Source organism: Actinia tenebrosa, unplaced genomic scaffold, assembly GCF_029948245.1.
Source record: "Actinia tenebrosa isolate PJP-AT-01 unplaced genomic scaffold, QUT_ActTen_1.0 utg344__unscaffolded, whole genome shotgun sequence".
Taxonomy (NCBI): domain Eukaryota; kingdom Metazoa; phylum Cnidaria; class Anthozoa; order Actiniaria; family Actiniidae; genus Actinia; species Actinia tenebrosa.
The window spans coordinates 233008-250581 of record NW_028292606.1 but is presented as its reverse complement, the minus strand read 5'-3'; the positions used below and the strand labels follow the sequence as shown (position 1 = coordinate 250581).

General features: G+C 37.3%; 1 protein-coding gene across 1 annotated transcript; it reads left to right on the top strand.

The window, feature by feature from the left end:
- Nucleotides 1-420: 420 nt before the first annotated feature.
- Nucleotides 421-16451, top strand: LOC116306208 (FAS-associated factor 2). The gene is made up of 14 exons (XM_031716261.2): nucleotides 421-495; nucleotides 589-657; nucleotides 2151-2324; nucleotides 3198-3282; nucleotides 3711-3740; nucleotides 4340-4440; nucleotides 7176-7261; nucleotides 8673-8764; nucleotides 10246-10335; nucleotides 11196-11283; nucleotides 11757-11838; nucleotides 12908-12997; nucleotides 13435-13578; nucleotides 14240-16451. The coding sequence occupies exons 1-14, from the start codon at nucleotides 436-438 to the stop codon at nucleotides 14417-14419; spliced, it is 1371 nt and encodes a 456-aa protein (XP_031572121.2). The 5' UTR covers nucleotides 421-435; the 3' UTR covers nucleotides 14420-16451.
- Nucleotides 16452-17574: the final 1123 nt, after the last annotated feature.

The following is a 17574-nucleotide window of genomic DNA, read 5'->3' as shown; positions in this document are numbered from 1 at the left end:
ATAATTTTACTGACGGCGGCCATTCTATTGTTTTAAGTAAAAAAATGTCGGGAGTTTATTGGATGGGAGCAAATCTTTGGGAAATTATGAACGATGCTTAAATATCCCATGTAAAAAACATCTAAAAAACAATTGAATTTGCTGGTAGTTGGAGCGATTTGAAAAACACCACAGTGCATGTAAAATCATTTGAAACGTTCTTTGAGGGCCACAGGTTTGTTAGCATAGATTTTGCTATTTTGTGCCACCCTCGTACGAAAAACCATATTCTCTTGATGATGATGATGATGATGATGACTATTATTATTATTATTATTATTATTATTATTATTATTATTATTATTATTATCGTCATTATTATTTTCATTTGAGATATTATTACATGGGCTTCCTGTGTCAGTCCATGACGTGTTTCTCAGTCTTTTAATATTCAAGATGGCGGCGCCCGAAGACAACCTCAATGAAATTCAACTTGGAGTTTTATCTCATTTTCAGGTACTTAAACTTATGTATTCCCAATTATTTGGTGTTATAAGCTAATTAATTTGAGTCGGGCTTCAACTTGACACAATTGAGCTATATTTCTAGGACATAACAGGAATGGAAGATGTTGATGAATGTACAGCAATACTAGAGAGACATCAATGGGACATCGAAGTGAGTTCTGTTCTTCTTATTCTTCATTTGTTTATTTTATATGAAAGAAATGCTTAAAGTGCAAGGATTATTATACATCGTGGTTAAATATTTAGGGGAAAATGCAGTCTGTTTTGGCTTTGAAGTGCTTTCAAATGTGATGTCTTAAAGATGCGAATTCATCTCAATATTTCGCTTTTCTTCTTTTGATCATTCGTAATTTTGTCACATTTAAGATCCCCCGCCCATTCATAATCTTTAAAATCTCCGTTACGTGTCTTTATTAGTTGCATGAAAAAAATTCAGGCTGTCCTCGCGAAAACGAACATAAGCTTAGAGATATGAGCTTTTACCTTAAATTGATGATGTCAGCGTAAACTTTTGACCTAAAGGGGATTGAGTGTTCACTTTGCAGTGCATTGTGGGACTATTTAGGGTACATATTTTTCAAGATGGGGTCTATCTTGTTCCCTAAAGCCCCATCTATATGAGCAAGTTTTCCTTGACAATACTCCATTTTACAGTTCCATTCAGTGACCACGAATAATAGTTCTGCCCGAGGCTGGAGTTTCTGCACATAGCAAAACTACAGTTTATCATGTGTGGTAACTCCAGCCTCGGCTAGGAACTATTATTCGTGGTCACTGAATGGAACTGTAAAATGGAGTATTTTCATTGCTTGTGTAGACAATCAGCAAGTTTTCTTTGACAATTTTTCCTTGACAAGGTTTTCTTGCTTGTGTAGATGCTGAGCAAGTTTTACTTGACAAGTTTTGGCTGTGCCTGCAATGCCATTTAATCAGCGGAGTATTAACGAAATTTTTTTTCCAGTAGTCAAAAACAGCTTTATCACTCCAACTTATTTTCGCTCTAGCCACCATTTTCTATTTTAACAGGAGAGCGAGCAGAAAGACTGAGAACTAAACTCATTAATGTTTCTTGCCACATTTTCCTCGTTCATCTACACAAGCAAATTTCAGCCTTGACAGTTTTTCCTTGACAGGGAAAAGCTAGCATGCCACCTTTTCCTTGTCAAGGAAAACTTGCTCGTGTAGATGTGGCTTAAAGCATTCCCATAATGCATTGCAATGCAAATCCAACTCAGTATTTTTACTCAACATCGACAGAACACTAAGCTCAGAATAAAAAACAAAAACATTAAACTTTAGAAGACTGGCTCAACCTGAGGTATTCCAACCACTCAGAGGTCACACTGCTCCAAGTTTATTCATATAGGAATGAACCCCTTTGTATAATCCCATGTAACCTCATTCTTAAGTGATTGAATGTGAGGCTTTGCGTGAGAAAAGCACTTTGTTCAAGCCAAGAAAGCTGCTGTGTTACATAGATCCATTCTGATTGGTCTGTTTTCATCCAGACCGCTTTGCCTCAAAATATAAAATCATAAAATAGCTGTACAAAAACTCGGTCTTTGATTGGTTCAGAGCACACGCTATATAGAGGGCACACAGCCTCTATGCATAATTTACATGTTGTCATTTGCTTATTAACAGACTGCTGTACAAGACACATTTAACAAGGCAGAGGGAGCAGCGACAGTATTCCATGAAGAACCGAATGAGGTGGATAGCCCACCATTAAAAAATGGCACTACTGGAAGTTCTAATGTTGTTGCTGCTAACACTGAAAGAACTGATCAAGCAGTAGATGTACACAGGCCAAACATGGTAGAGTATTATTTCATTTTATTAAATGTCTGCCATAAATCACCCTGTTCTGATTGGTCAAGGTGTGTGCTTTATAAGAACACGCAGCAATTCCGTTATTCTTTCTTATTACGAAGAGTGGTGCCCTTTTATTATTTGTAGACATAAAGCAGACCATTATTTTAAGCCCTGAAATATGGCATATAGTCTGTATTATAGGACAACATTTAAGTACATCTGGTGTCATGCAGATTGCCCATTATTCCAGACACTTTGATTGGGTAATCTAATTATACTAGAAAACCAACACATTTTTCTAAAGTAAAAAATTATCCCTGATGCAAATGACTTGCTTGGTGACAAAAATGAATGATGTGTGGTGCCTTATGTACTAGTCCTTGGGAATTTAAAAACATGCCAAGACATGGAATTTATTGTACATTGAAGCAAGAATGCTTCCTAGGGCAGATAGAGAAATTAACTTCAGTTCTGTATTTCATTTAATTTAGCGGTGCATCTATAGCTTGACTTTTAATGCTAAGCTGAATATTGGCATTTACATGAGTAAAAGGCCTCACAAACTAAGGAGAAGAACAGACACAGTTTAGTGGTTATAGTAATAAGTTTTAACAAGAGAATATGAACTACTGTAGGAGAAGGAATCCTACCTGTATAGCCTTGTAACTACCATGTGCACAGTTTGATGCTATTTTTTTAAATATGGTGCTTTTTGTGTCCTAAAATGAGGCATTAAAGTGAAAGAATGATTATCGTGCCGGTATGGAGTCAAAAATAGCATCACTGATTCTTAAAATAGCATCAAAGTGTGCACATGATTAGTTCATTTTCTCTTGGTTTTAATTTATTGTTGTTTTTTCATTCTTGTTCTTCCAGGGATGGTGTAATTGGATGTTTTCTATTCTACTGTTACCATTTAGGTTCACCTCTAGTGTAGTTACCAATGTCTTCAGTTTTATAAGTAAGTGCCAATGATCATTCTCAGAACCATGATCCTTCTCTAAGGTAGCAAACACACTGCACCATGGTCTAGCATTGTTACAAACATTATAATAATTTATTTTGTTTAACTTGCATTACTTAAAGTGCCACAGTGATCAATTTTCTGACTTTTTTGCCTGGATTGAAAGATCTTTGATAGTGAAATGTCATTTTCCTTTTTCAAATATCTTTTTTGACTTAAAAAATATTGGAGTTTGTAGAATAGCAGCCATTATTCTTTATTATGTTATATTCTCAATACTTGAGCAGCCTAAGATTATGATAAGCTATATCTTAGCCCAGTTTCAATCAAAATCAACCAAATTTAGTGTGACAATGGTGTAAAAAGTGGCTGGTTTAACATTTATAAATAGAAAGGATTTAAAAAAAATTCTTGTTTGGTTTCAGTGACACTAGTCTGGCCATCTTTCTACTACCGTAAGTACCCTATTTCCTCTAATAAAGCCCAAGGGGGCTTATTCTTTTCAATGCTTTTGGACTGAGAGGTTACATTATGGGAAAGGGGGTTATTAGAGTCATGGGGCACAATAAATTTTCATGATCTTTGAGAAAATATTCATTATTATTTTTATTCATAATCTTGACATGTGAAAGTACTTTTAAAGGAAAAATGATCACACCATTCAAATCAATGGTCTCCCTTAGGGAAGGGGCTTTCAGAGGCTGGAGGCTTAAATGATTTTTGCTGGCTCAGGCTTATAAAAAGAGGGAGGGGAGGGGGGTGGCTTTTTAGAGGTTGGGGGCTTCAATAGTGAAAATGAGTGATTAGTAATCAGTCAAAGTAATTAGAATTAATTTGCCAGTGACTTAGAAGGAGATGATAGCCGTTGTCCATGTTTTTTTTTTGTCATGCAATTAAATTTAGCAGCATATTGTTATATTCACTAAAAATAGTGGCTGCTACAGCATTATTATCTGAGTGGAAGTGAAAAGAAATATCTGTCAAATTTCTTATCACAGTTTTTTGCACATTGATTAGATTTCAGTACATATGTCATTTCTGTTTTCCATATCAGCCCGTAGAACTGCTTTAGATGATGTATTGCACTTTAAAAAGGAGTTTGAAGAAAAATATGGCACAGTTCATCCTAACTTCTACCAAGGCACCTATAGCCAGGTAAACAATTTTAACTAAAAGTATTATCATAGAGTGCAAATTATATACCCGTGAAATAGTTAGGATGAAATAGGAGATAGTTAGTGCTTAAGGACGGTGCCTACTAATTGAGAATCAATTATTTTTTTAAATGACTATGTGAATTATTTTAACCTATCAAAGGGTTGTCAAATTCTGGTTAGAAAAGTAGGGGTCACCATGCATTTAAAAGAAATAATAAGGCTTAAAAATCATTAAAAAGTGACGACGTCATGATTTTACTAACACCAGGAAAATTTTTTTTTTCAAAAGATTTTGAGAAATTTCTAATTTAAATCGCCCTAAATGACTGGCACTTTGTTTCTTTACTAAAATATACCCAATTCTACCATGTCTTTAATAGTTGGCTATAACATATATAATTTTTTAGCTTCGTGCTCCCTATTTTCAATCAGTAGGTATATAAAGATTGTGTCCATATTCTTTTCAAAACCAATTATTTTTTATAAATTTCATTTCACGAGGCTAATTTAGCATTTACTCTATCATTTAGACGAAGAAAAAATAGGGGTATCCAGGCATTTTTAAGAGATACGAATTTTTAAAGAACGTTATTAGGGATAAATCTTATGCCGAATGCGTGACAAGCGTTACGCAGCATACAAAACGGCGTGACAAACTCTGTTTTCGGCGCGTTTGCACATCAATCTAAACATGCTGCTTCCTGCCATGCAAGCAAAATACACAGAGAAAAACTCGATATTTATAAGCTTTATAGTTCCAGAAAGACTATTGGGTTTGAAGTGAAGTTATTATTGACTTTTTACTTAACAGCAGAAAGGAATTTCTGAAATATTTGGTACGTAATAAGATGATTTTTTAGATTGAGAACTTCCAAAGTAAAAGAATTTCATGATGAAAGTGTTTAGCGACCAAAAAAAGATTTTCAAAACTATAATTACACACCTAGATATTAATAAATGGTAAATTTTCAATTTCATATGTATTTCATGCTTGTTTTTATTCAGGTTTTATAGGATTAAATCTAAAGAAACGGTAAAAAGCTTTATTATTGAAAGGATTTGGTTTTTTAGAACTATGAGTCTGCCATTTTTTCACTGAAACTTGCCCAAAAAAACTTGATTCTTTGTCAATAATACTTAAACCTTAGCAAATTATCTCTTTAACAAGCCTGGGTTATTTAAGATCGTTTTCTGCTTTAACTTTTATTGAAAATAAACGTTTTGTTTCCTGCAATTCGAGTAATAAATTTTGAAATTCCTCGAATGTAGATGCGCAGTACGTGTGCGCTTGGACAATAGTAGGCACCGTCCTTAATTAGACAAGACATAGGAATTCAGTGAGGCATGACAAGGGCACAGGCGTTTATAGCTCAATATGCAAATGAATAGATACAAAAATGCTAACATGTCAAATTATACAAAGGAAAAGCACAATAGTACAATAGAAAAAGTACAATAGAACATTTAAGTTTTTGTAAGTGTGTTAAAAAATATTTTAAAATGCACGCCCTTGAGTAGCACACGATGCACTAGTTTACCCATCACGGCTCGCCTATTTCTTTAACTAATTAGACTTAGGCAACCAAAGTTTAGTAATTAGTTAGCTAGCTATCTATTTCACAGGTATATTATTAGCACTCTATCTCATGTAAACATGTGTCATTTTTAGAGAGTTTGTTTGATATGAAGCCATCATGATTTTGGATGAATGTGAAAACTAGGATTCATTTATACAAGGCACAGAACTTGAAATTTGTATTTCAGTCTTGGAAAACTAATGAAGTTTCAAAAGTAAATTGTTGAGATCATGAAAAAGTCATGGAATTTTCGATGAATTTTTTGTTGAAAATTAAAATACTGCAGCAGCTATAGACAGAATAGATCTCTGGGTGTGGGGTTTCCTATTTCTGGCTACATGTACCTGTCATTCTCTAGAGCATTATATCTTTGTTTAATGGTTGCACTCGAGAAGACACATGAATATGGATACAACTCAAACAAAGAAATTTTTTTTCAAGAGAATGACACATGGTCAGAAATGGTATAACGTAACCCCAAGGTAAAGAGATCTTTGATCAAAGTCATGGAATTTTGTTTCCCATATTCTGTGTTATTGATGTGATAGAAAATCTTCATTGGATTTCTTTATTAACCTACATAGTATTAGCCTTTCTGGAGTTGTAGAAAGGAATGCTTCATTAGTTACATGTAGCTGTAAGAGGAGCCACAAACTTTAACATTAAAAGAATATGATCTTATGCTACATGCCAAAAGTCGAGTCAAAACATCAGAAGTGTCTTACGTAGGAAAAGAAAAACATCTGTGTTATCACCTATTCAGCGATCAACAAATACATTACAAATCCCTCGGGAATCAGACTGAAATTAATGAGCTATTGGGCTGCGTGTAATTTTGCTGAGTTTTTAGAGTGTACTACACGCGGATGGACGAACTACACTAGTACGAGTGTACTCCGTTAACGGAGTGCACGCGTGTTACTGTGACATACATCTGGGCTGTACTGTATTCATCAAAAAAAATAAAAGAAATTTGAAAATTAACATGACAATTAAGGTTTCCTATCACTATCACTATCACCAAGTGAAGACGATGCCATATAAGTATAAAGCATCCCCTAAAGCAGCCCTATAATGCAACATGTTCTGCTACTCCATTAAGGCTAATACTATTTTTGAATATTGAAATATCAATGGCCTGTATTTCTGTTTACAGGTGCTCAATGACGCTAAAAGAGAACTGAGGTTTGTTTTAGTTTACCTTCATTCTGATGACCACCAGCACACTCCTGCATTTTGCAGGTTAGTATGATTATACCCTGTATTATTTTTGGCTAAAACGATGGACTACTTCAATGATATGGCAGCAAATTGCCAGCGGGCAAAACAAAACAAAACATGGGTGGTGTAGCGGTGAGAGTGCTCGCCTCTCACCAATGCAACCCAGGTTCGAGTCACAGTGTCGTATGTGAGTTGAGTTGTTTGTTGGTTCTCTCCTGTGCTTCAAGGGTTTTCCAGGTTCTACGGCTTTCCTCCCTCTGCAAAAATCAACTTCTAAATTCCAATTGGAATCCAGTGGATGAAGAGCCACTCTGTGGAAATGCCACTGCTAAATCCTATTTTTTATTTATTATCTATTTTATTTAAACAAAGATGACGGAAAATATATATAGTTTTGTGTGTTTGTCTTTCTTTTATGAGTAAAGGTGATCAATGTGCCACTTTTATTAACATCGTATTGTATTCACTCGTGGTGAGTGATTGTCAACATCATTGCTGTGGCAAAGCTTTTTTTGCCCCTGGATGCCCCGTAATGCCTTGCAATTCAAGATGACCGTCTTATTGTGAAAGTAGCCCATTACTTCAACTCTTGATTTGTAAGAATTAATAGTATAAAAAATAGAGCATTCCAGCTGATCTGAAATAGTGGCGTATAAATGTAGTCACTGCAAAACTGCGGTGTCATAATGAACTTTGTTAAAACTGACCGGTCACAAATATCATGCATGCCCACCATTGCAAAAGAAATATAAACTTCATTTAAGTATTGTGTCATTGTTATCAAGCACTTATTAGCTCAGGTTTTTTTTTGGTGGCCTGGAAATCCATAATTTCAAGAGGAAAAACGATACCTCAGTTTTGCAAATGTTCTCGACTCTAATTGGCTAACGTTTTTCAGATTTCACATCAGCTGGTCGTGCACAAAGTATAATGAGCTTTTTTGCATTGTTTTGTCAAATGTTTGTTACAGTTGGTCATTGGTATAACATTGTGAGATGTTACACGTCAGTAACATTTATGCATGTTGGTTGTGTTAAGGAGTATTTTCTCCACTTTTCCTTTGCACACTGTCAAAAAAAACAGCAAACAATTTACATTACTCAAGCAAGTACGTGAATGATTTTCTTGCCCCATCTTCTCATTACAGCTAGTGTTTTAAAGATTCACTAGACGATGTGATGTAAAAATACTAATTTGAATGAGTATTTTTACAAGTTAAAACACATAGCTCTCTAGAGTGCAATATGGTCAGACGTGAGGACCATTATTTTGGATTGTATAATCTCTTGTCTGTGTTGCTTTCCTACTCAGCCCTCCCTCAGCAGCCCTTTCCCCTTTCGTGCTCTCCATGACTTGACAAGGGTGCAAAACTTTCCATTGTTTTACATTAGTGACTATGATATCCTGAAACAAACTGTATGATATTTTGCAGATCTACCATGATGAATTCTGGGTTTATAGAGTATGTTAATGGATGTATGTTATTCTGGGCTGTCGATGTCCGTTCAGCTGAAGGATATAGAGGTACTTATTTAAGCCTCCTTACATAGCCTGAAACAACTCTTGGGAGAGAGAGGGGGGGGGGGGGGGGGGACCTGCACCCATACAACAAAGGGCGGAATGGTTGTCGTTTCTTTTAGGGGTTGAAATCATGAGTCAACTCCATTTTTTAGGGATGGAAAAGGGGAAGCTGTTGGTTCCTTGCTGTACGCAATTGCCCTATTTCACTATGACGTCACATCAAAACAATCTATTGTTTAAACGCAAAGGATCATGGTCGTCGGAGGGGGTCAAATCAACGCAAATTCACCGCAAATTCGAAAACCCGTATCAATCCAAGAAGAGAAGTAGAATAGCCAGCAAACTCTCAGAATATTTTTTAGTACATATTGACACATATTATATCTGAAAACCAGGCCATTTTAGATTATACTGTTTCGCTAGGAGCAAATTTTGTTGAATTTTCTATTGGATTTGGCGATTCTATCCCCCACATAAACAAGCAGTGACGTCATAGTGAAATAGGGCAATTCAGTTACAGTATATATACACTTTTATTGTTGCAATTAACTCGATGATTTTGGGGCTACAAATTACGCCCAAACTCTCTCTTTTAGGGGTTAATTTTTTTTTTTCGATGATCATCCCCACGGTTTTTACTTCGGAGTGTGTCCCTGACTGCGCACCTATGCCTCGTGTGATGAAACTAGAAATTCATAAGGGAGTTGAAAAGTGTAACACTTTAACCATGCTGCGGATTGTTCAGATACAGTCCTTTGACTAAACGTTGTCGTTTGATCGGCTTCATCCCTACGCGCCAAGACCGAAAAGGATCATGGGGATAATTAATTCACAGTTACTAGCTGCCGCATATGTTATCTAACACGTCTTGAGCTCGCTTTTTTCGATCCCATTTAATTTGCTGAAACCATGCCTCGAGCATACGGCGAAGATTTAAACTGGCGAGCAGTTTGGATGACGCAAGTTCTGGGTAATTTACCCGTTATCCTTTTCGGTCTAAGCGCGTAGGGATAATCCGATCAACGACAACGTTTAGTCAAAGGACTGTATACAAATTAGTACGCTTCTCTCACCTACCAGACTTCTCGCAGAATTTCCTGACATTCAGAGGAGATTTACTGAATCTTCCAATCAAACATTTGGGATACCTGTCTTTGGTCTAGTTTTGGTAACTTTTGAAGCAAGAGGACGTGATTTACTGGGAAGAAATTTGTCAAGAAAAAGTTGAATTTTCCGGAACATCGCACTAAAGAAATGTATGGTTACACGTTTCTATCCCTTATGACTGAGTTTCTGATGAAACCAAAAGAAATAGCCCTCTAGCATTCTAGTAACCAACTGTGTTACAACTGTAAAACTCGAAAATAACGGTTGTAAATGATTTCCATGAAATATTATTTATATTTAATTCGTTTAAGAGATTCTCATTTTAAATTACTGGTGATATCAAAACTAATACTTGTTGTTTTATCTTTGTTTGTTAGTGTCAAATGCTCTTCGTGAAACTACGTATCCATTTTTAGCACTGATTTGTTTGAGAGATAACAGAATGACTGTTGTAGGAAGGATGGAAGGTTTGTGAAAATTGGTTTTACTCAGTTTAATGTATTTTTTTTATATCAGGGGCGTAGCGAGGACTCAGTAATAGTAACGTGGTACCATCCTCGGGAACCCAGGGGGAAAATTCTGTGAGAAACGAGCGACAGAATTTTACGCCTGGGTTCCCGAGGATGTCCCCGTACGGGACTCTTCCGCGAGGTTTGCTCCACACGCACTACCACTATATTCATTATTTACAACACACAGCACTCAACTCACTTCACATCGTAGATTTTTATGGAGGGAGGAAAACCAGAGAATCCAGAGAGAACCCCTTGTGGCTAGGGAGAAAACAATTCACGGGGTGCATGTTAACGTCATAGTCTCCTTGTTGGTTGACGATAACAGAACATTCCTCACTATCTTCTTTTGTTAGATCAACCAACATGGTGGTTTGTTTCGTTGTTATTTAGATCCGAAGACGAGTAAGAGAACGAGTACGAGTACAAGTTTCTAACTTTTCAAGATTGGCACTGTCATTCCGTATTCGTGGTCGTGTACGTAGATTACAACTTTAAATTGTAAAAAATCGGAAATCCACTATGATTCATAGTTAATCACGCGCACAGGACCAGTTTTAAAACTCCGTACTCGTACTCGATCTCGTACACTTGTCGGATCTAAAGGGCGCTTATATCTCGATGGATGTAGAATAAGAAAAAGAATAAGAAAAATTTACATCTCGCTATCCCAGATGCCACTACTCCTAAATCTTGTTTCTCGCATGTATATGATGGTTTCATATTTACTCCAAGCAAGGCTACCATCTACTTCACCTAGCATTTAGACGACAAAAGTCTAGTAACTATGTTGTAACAGTTGTGTTTGTTTTCAGGTATAATGCCTGTTGATCGATATGTATCGATATTAGCTCAACTAGTTGCTGATAATGAACCAGCTCTTATTGCTGCACGAGTAGAAAGGTAAAATACATTAGTACTTGATGGTGAATTGCAACATGTTGTGCTTCGATTTCTGTGCCTCTCCTAACACTTCTCTTGTGTTTTACCAATCTCTGTATCTACTCATTTCAATAAAGTTAGTCACCGAAAACCTAGAAAACTGTGATCGCTGGGAATCATGGGAAACATTTCATATTCAACAAGTAAAGGTTTCGACACAAACTGCAGCAGTTGAGGATGCTCAAAGGAGGTGAGACTGTAACTGGTAGAAGATCTCAAGTCTATCAACAGTTATCAAGCTGTTGAAAAATGTAAAATGTATCTATCCATAATCCTTGTCGGCCTCAGCTTTGTAGCTTTTCAGGTGACTAACTTTATTGAAATAAATGTATACTGTAGCTTTCGACCCACGCAATGATATTTGTGTTTTAGGTCTTTATCTCCGTCTAGCTTATTAACTGACAAGTTTCAAACTATTTTATCTTTCGTATCAGACAAGAAAGAAGTCAGACCCAAACACTAAGAGACGAACAGGACCAAGCTTACCACGAGTCATTAAAAGCCGACAAAGAAAAGGTGACAAAGAAAGATTCATATGTTGCAAGCATGACCAGCATGCATAGGCATTGCTCTTGGGGCCAAAACCTAAAGACAGAGTTAGTCCCAACAGTAAAGATTTGGTTATAATACACAGGCAGCAAAATCGTGCAATTTAGTGGTCGCTTAACATGTTGCATTGCAGGTTGCTTTTATTATTACTCTGCGTGCTATACATTTGTTGTGTTGTAAAGAGAGCTATTTTGTGCAACAAAGGGTATAAAGACTTTTAGTCGAAGCTAAGTTTCCTTAAACAATCACTAACCTACATCAAGCTGTTCTAGTAACGCATAGGATAGTAATACCAGCAACATTTCCTGTGAAACTTGCAGTGCTGCTTGTTCTCGCACTACTTTTTTGTTGCTCCTGTTACTACACCTTTAGCGTCAATCCACCTTCCTTATGGTATACAGATGGGATATACAGATAAACAGCTATTTCTAATGCAAAAATAAAGAGTTGGTGAAGGATTTTCTTTCCTGTTGCATTCCGAGCCCGAAAAGTTCCATGGGTGATGTGAATGCGATCAGCGAAAGGTCGCAACAGTATGGAATTTTCCCAGTCTTTTTTGCACTTTTTTACGGCTTATTTTTTATGCTGATATCATTAGAAAGTTTGTGATTCTCGTTATCGGCAAACGTGAAACGTCAGTTGACCAATAATAAATTCTTTAAAATTAGCGGAATGAAATCGCAAAAATTTCCAACTAGTAGATAAAGAAATGAATATTTGTGTGTGGTGAGGAGGTTTACTAAAGGTAAAGTGAAATACAGGAAAACAATGAGAATGTTTTCATGTCTGCCGTTTGCTGGAAGGAAAAACGGCAATCTTAATCTGCCTATTTACACATGATCTACAACACATTTCAAATTTGTAAGCAACAGGCATCAGACAATAAAACCTTTGCCAACCTATTTTGAAATAGCTGTATTTATGAATCGACCTACCATTAATATTATTTCGTCTCGTTAGCTTAGTCTTGTTTCAGCCATCTTGACGACCTTGAATACCACATGACCTGAAACATTGTCTTATGATTTCCTTGTAGGAGCGACGCAAACTGGAAGAACAAGAAAAGAAAAGAAAAGAAGAAGAAGCAATAAGATTAAAAGAACAAGCTTCACAAAACAAATTGGAGGTTAGTTATATACATGTTGTATACCAAGTCGCACAGCATAGCACGGCACAGCACAGCACAGCACAGCTCAGCACTGCACTGCACTGCACTGCACTGCACAGCACAGCACAGCACAGCACTGCACAGCACAGCACTGCACAACACAACACAGCACAACTCAGCACAGCACAGCACAACTCAGCACAGCACAGCACAACTCAGCACAGCACAGCACAGCACAGCTCAGCACAGAAAAGCGCAGCGCACCACACCACACCACACCACACCACACCACACCACACCACACCACACCACACCACACCACACCACACCACACCACACCACACCACACCACGCAGCAGGTTGGCTCTACCAGAAGAAGAAGAAGAAAACACTAACCTCATACAAATCATATATCAGATTGTTTCTTAACGTGTTGATATTTTTTCTGACTTCAGTCAATAGCTCGTTCACGGGTCGAGAAAAGAGAGCAACTACCTGAAGAACCTAGCCCTAGTGACCCTGATGTGTTCCGTGTACTCGTACGACTTGCTAACGGAACACGTCTAGAAAGATACTTCTTAAAATCACACAAACTACAGGTATGTATTACAATTATTATTTAGTCTTTGTATACACTCTTTGGAATGTGACGATTCGCTTCTCATCCGTGAATTAAGAAAACAAGCGTTGCGTAGAGGTAGTGCATTCGTTTTCAACCTTTGAAGTTCTTGAGTTTAATAGGTCTTGATTCGGGCATTCATTCCACCGCCAAAAACCAACACGCAAAATTCTGATTCGGACTGTGAGTTAGCCGTGCCCTGACTTAGATCAGCCCAGAGGTCGTTTCAGGGTTCGCTCTGTTAGTTAGCCGTGCCCTGACTTAGATCAGCCCAGAGGTTGTTTCAGGGTTCGATCTGTTAGTTAGCCATGCCCTGACTTAGATCACTTCATAGGTTGTTTCACGGTTCGATCTGTGAATAAGCCTTGCCTTGACTTAAGCCCAGAGGTTGTTTCACGGTTCGATCTGTGACTAAGCCTTGTCCTGACTTCAGCCCAGAGGTTGTTTCAAGGCTCGAGCTGTGTTTTAGCCTAGCCTTGATTTTGATCATCCTAGAGGACTATTGTTTGTTAAAAGCACCTATCAGTATGTATTCACTGTGTATCGCGAGTGACTTCTTTCCTTTGGAAAAATTAACTAATTGAACCGAACTTATTTTGTTGAACTGAAATTCTAACATAAATATTCTTTTCACCTCGCAGACATTGTATGACTTTGTTTTTTGCAACGAAGAGGCTCCTGCTGAATTTCGCCTTAGTTCTCCATTACCCAAGAAAGTATACGAACTTAACAATCCAGATGACACCTTGGAAGATGTCGGTATTTGTTCTTCTGTTACCCTCTATGTACAAGACACTACTGAAGACAGTGACAGTGATTGAACAGACAGACAGACAGACACTTGTGATGATGCCTTGTTACCTGTGCTTCTGTCACCCTCGACATACAAGACATTAGTTATTTGATAGTGATAGTACAGTAATGAAACAGATTTAATGACAGACAGACACTCATGATGACTCGCAAACTTGTGCCACCCTTTGTTTACGGAAGACAGAAGATCAGTAACTTGATTTAACCATTCTTGGCTTCCAACTACGTCATCGAACATTTTCCGAAGACTTATATACAACAAAACCTCCACAAACCGAAAGAGCAGCTAAAACTGTAAAATAAAAACGCCTTATTTCAATCGAATTTCCCTATTTCTAATGCTTTGAAAATGCGTGACAATGATTGCGTTACAGAATTTGACTCGTAATAAATCTAAAACCAAACATCAAAAATACAAAATTACTTTGGTAAAGCTTTTCTTTTATCGGTATAAACAAAATACTTTGAATACTTTGGATTTTATTTTTTTCATGGCGTCGCGTGAAAGCTAAGAATAATTACCTCAATCTTTGGTTATGTGACCTATCTATAATTCCCATCCACTTTATCCCTAGAATAGGCCCTTTGCAGCTCTGTAATCACGTGCTGATTAATTCACTGAGAGCAATGAATGAACATTTTGATTCCCATGGGTGAAATTTATTGGACTGCAAACACACTTTCTACATCCTGTTTCGAGAGATCGTAATAAAACTGTATTTCGTAACACACTGGTTACACATCGTTTCATTCAGTTCTTTACAAGTAGCTAAAAAGGATCACCAATTTAAAATAAAATAAAAAATTTTGCTCACCAGTACAGACACGTGACCGTTAACTGCAAAGGGCCTATTGAGCAGAACTAGCCTCCTCCGCAGGCACCTCCTTGGGCTTCCTATGGCATAGACCATGAGGAGACTGAGGACGAGAAGTCCAAACTCCTGACACAGGAAGCCCAAAGTCAGAGAAATGCATTCGGAGGAGGCTAGAGCTAGCCTGCGTCACATCCGGAATTTTCTTCGTAAATACGCAGGCTAGCTAGAGCAGAACAAGGTAAAATCTAGATTTTGATAAAGCTGTATCGATAGCAGTGTTTTGAGACAGTCGACTAAGTGGGCATCAATCCCAAGTGATATTTAATGGCAACTAAATAATAGACTTTAACATTAATTCAAATCAAAGTTTGCTGTTGTTGTAAATAATGAATTTATTTTAGAACGTTCATTACATTACTCTCTTATTAACAGCAAGTGATATTTTCAACAGTTTTATTATTAAATTATTAAGCTATTGTTGTTGTAGTTAATTATACTATATGTTATTTAACAATTATTCGCCGAAGGCGAAGTGAATATCGGGGAATATTTACCGAGACGCGAGTCTTCCAATATTCACTGAGGCGGAGGCAAATAATTGTTTTAGTATAAATACACAGGTGATTCTTTCAAAAGAAAAAAAAAAAGAAAAAAGAAAAGAAAGAAGATGAAAGACATTTTTTCCCGGTAACAGCAAAAAAGCGGCTGGCCGCCATTTTGGATTATCGCTGGAGGTGATTATCGTGTGATAGTGTGAGTTTCTTGACCAATCAGCGCGCGAGATTTTCAATAATCACCTTTGTATTTTTACTAAAAGGCTATAATGATGATTATGATAACCACCGTCGCAGTAGTAATCATTGTGTTCTGACCAATCACATGCGACACGGGCAATTAGAAAGGAATTCATTCTCACGTGATTATTCAGAACATGATGTTTAACATTCCAGACATATTTTAAGTGTTCATGGTTTTCTTAGTTTGACTATAGTAAGGGCGATTAGAAAAAAAGAAAAAAGGGACAGGAAAGATTTCTTTATTGAAGTATTTATTAGCAATACCGAGGTTGAATAAGACACTAGATCTAGTTGCATTTGCAATTATGGAAATGTTTTCAGTAAGGGACGTTATAGACGCCATTTTGGACGTAAGCCCCCTAAAGACAGTCCCACAATGCACTGCAATGCCATCTCAATCCAAACAGCCTATAAAATATTCCTTTTTATACTTGTGTCTGCTATACTTATCATCAGTTGCTGTCGTGGGTCAACCACATAGCGCCGACAACACTTTTATCCTGGGCGGATCGAATTGCCTCATCAAGTGGAGTGGATGTATCCCAATTAAACCTCGATCGGGAAAGATATTCCTTCCATCTCATCCTTTTGCAGCCCCTTCTGTTGCCCAAGGGCTTCATCTGCGGTAGACGTGATTGAATCCCAGATGACGACATTCTGGCCACATGGCCAAACCATGTGAGACGCTTTTTCTGCTGCTCGTCTAGCTTTATTTCATGCCTTTCTGTCTATCATTTCCATCTGGGACTCGGTGAATAGCGCAAGGGAGCACGTTAAAATTTTGATTGTGTTGGTTTATCTTCGATTTTATCGCACGTAATCTAAGATATGGCAGGCGTTCCTTGTAGTTTTTGTTTATGTGCGCGCGCTACACTTTATGGCATGCGTTCCTTGCTTTAGTCGGGCTAGCGAATTTACTCCGAAAACCGACGAATTTCTTGCGAGGAGCGGAGCGACGTGTAAAAAAGGACCCTCCTATTACACTCGTCATTCCCTTCCTTACACGATCGTAGGCCATTCGGATCGGCCGAAACCAAAACACTACGAGGAACGCCTGTCACAAGATGGATTGCGCGCGCTAGATAGATCAACCAAGAACAATGACTTTCCTTACACAAACAAAATTTTAATGTGCTCCCTTGAATAGCGCCTAGAATAAGCATTATTGAGTGTACATGAAGTGGCCGTCAGGATGACACCTGGAAAAAAAATGCACAACCTGAAGACATTCGCAGATTATTTATCATTTACATCTGATCCAAATATTTTCTCCCTTCTAAATTCCGAAATAAAATTTATGTAACTGAAAAATGTTTGTTCTTTGCCTTTTTTGAATTAAAAATGGCATCAATTAGAGCAGTTTGTTCCGTCATGGTATTGCTTTCAATGTATAAATATAGGCCATTTCACAGATCCCGCGGCTCAACCTCGGCCTCGTCAGCGTGTAATATATTCTTTAGAAATTGTCTACAACCTGTGAAATTTTTAAGTGTTTCAATTGTTCGTTGATGTGTAAATTCCTTTCATTACTGCGGACTGTAGTCAAATTCT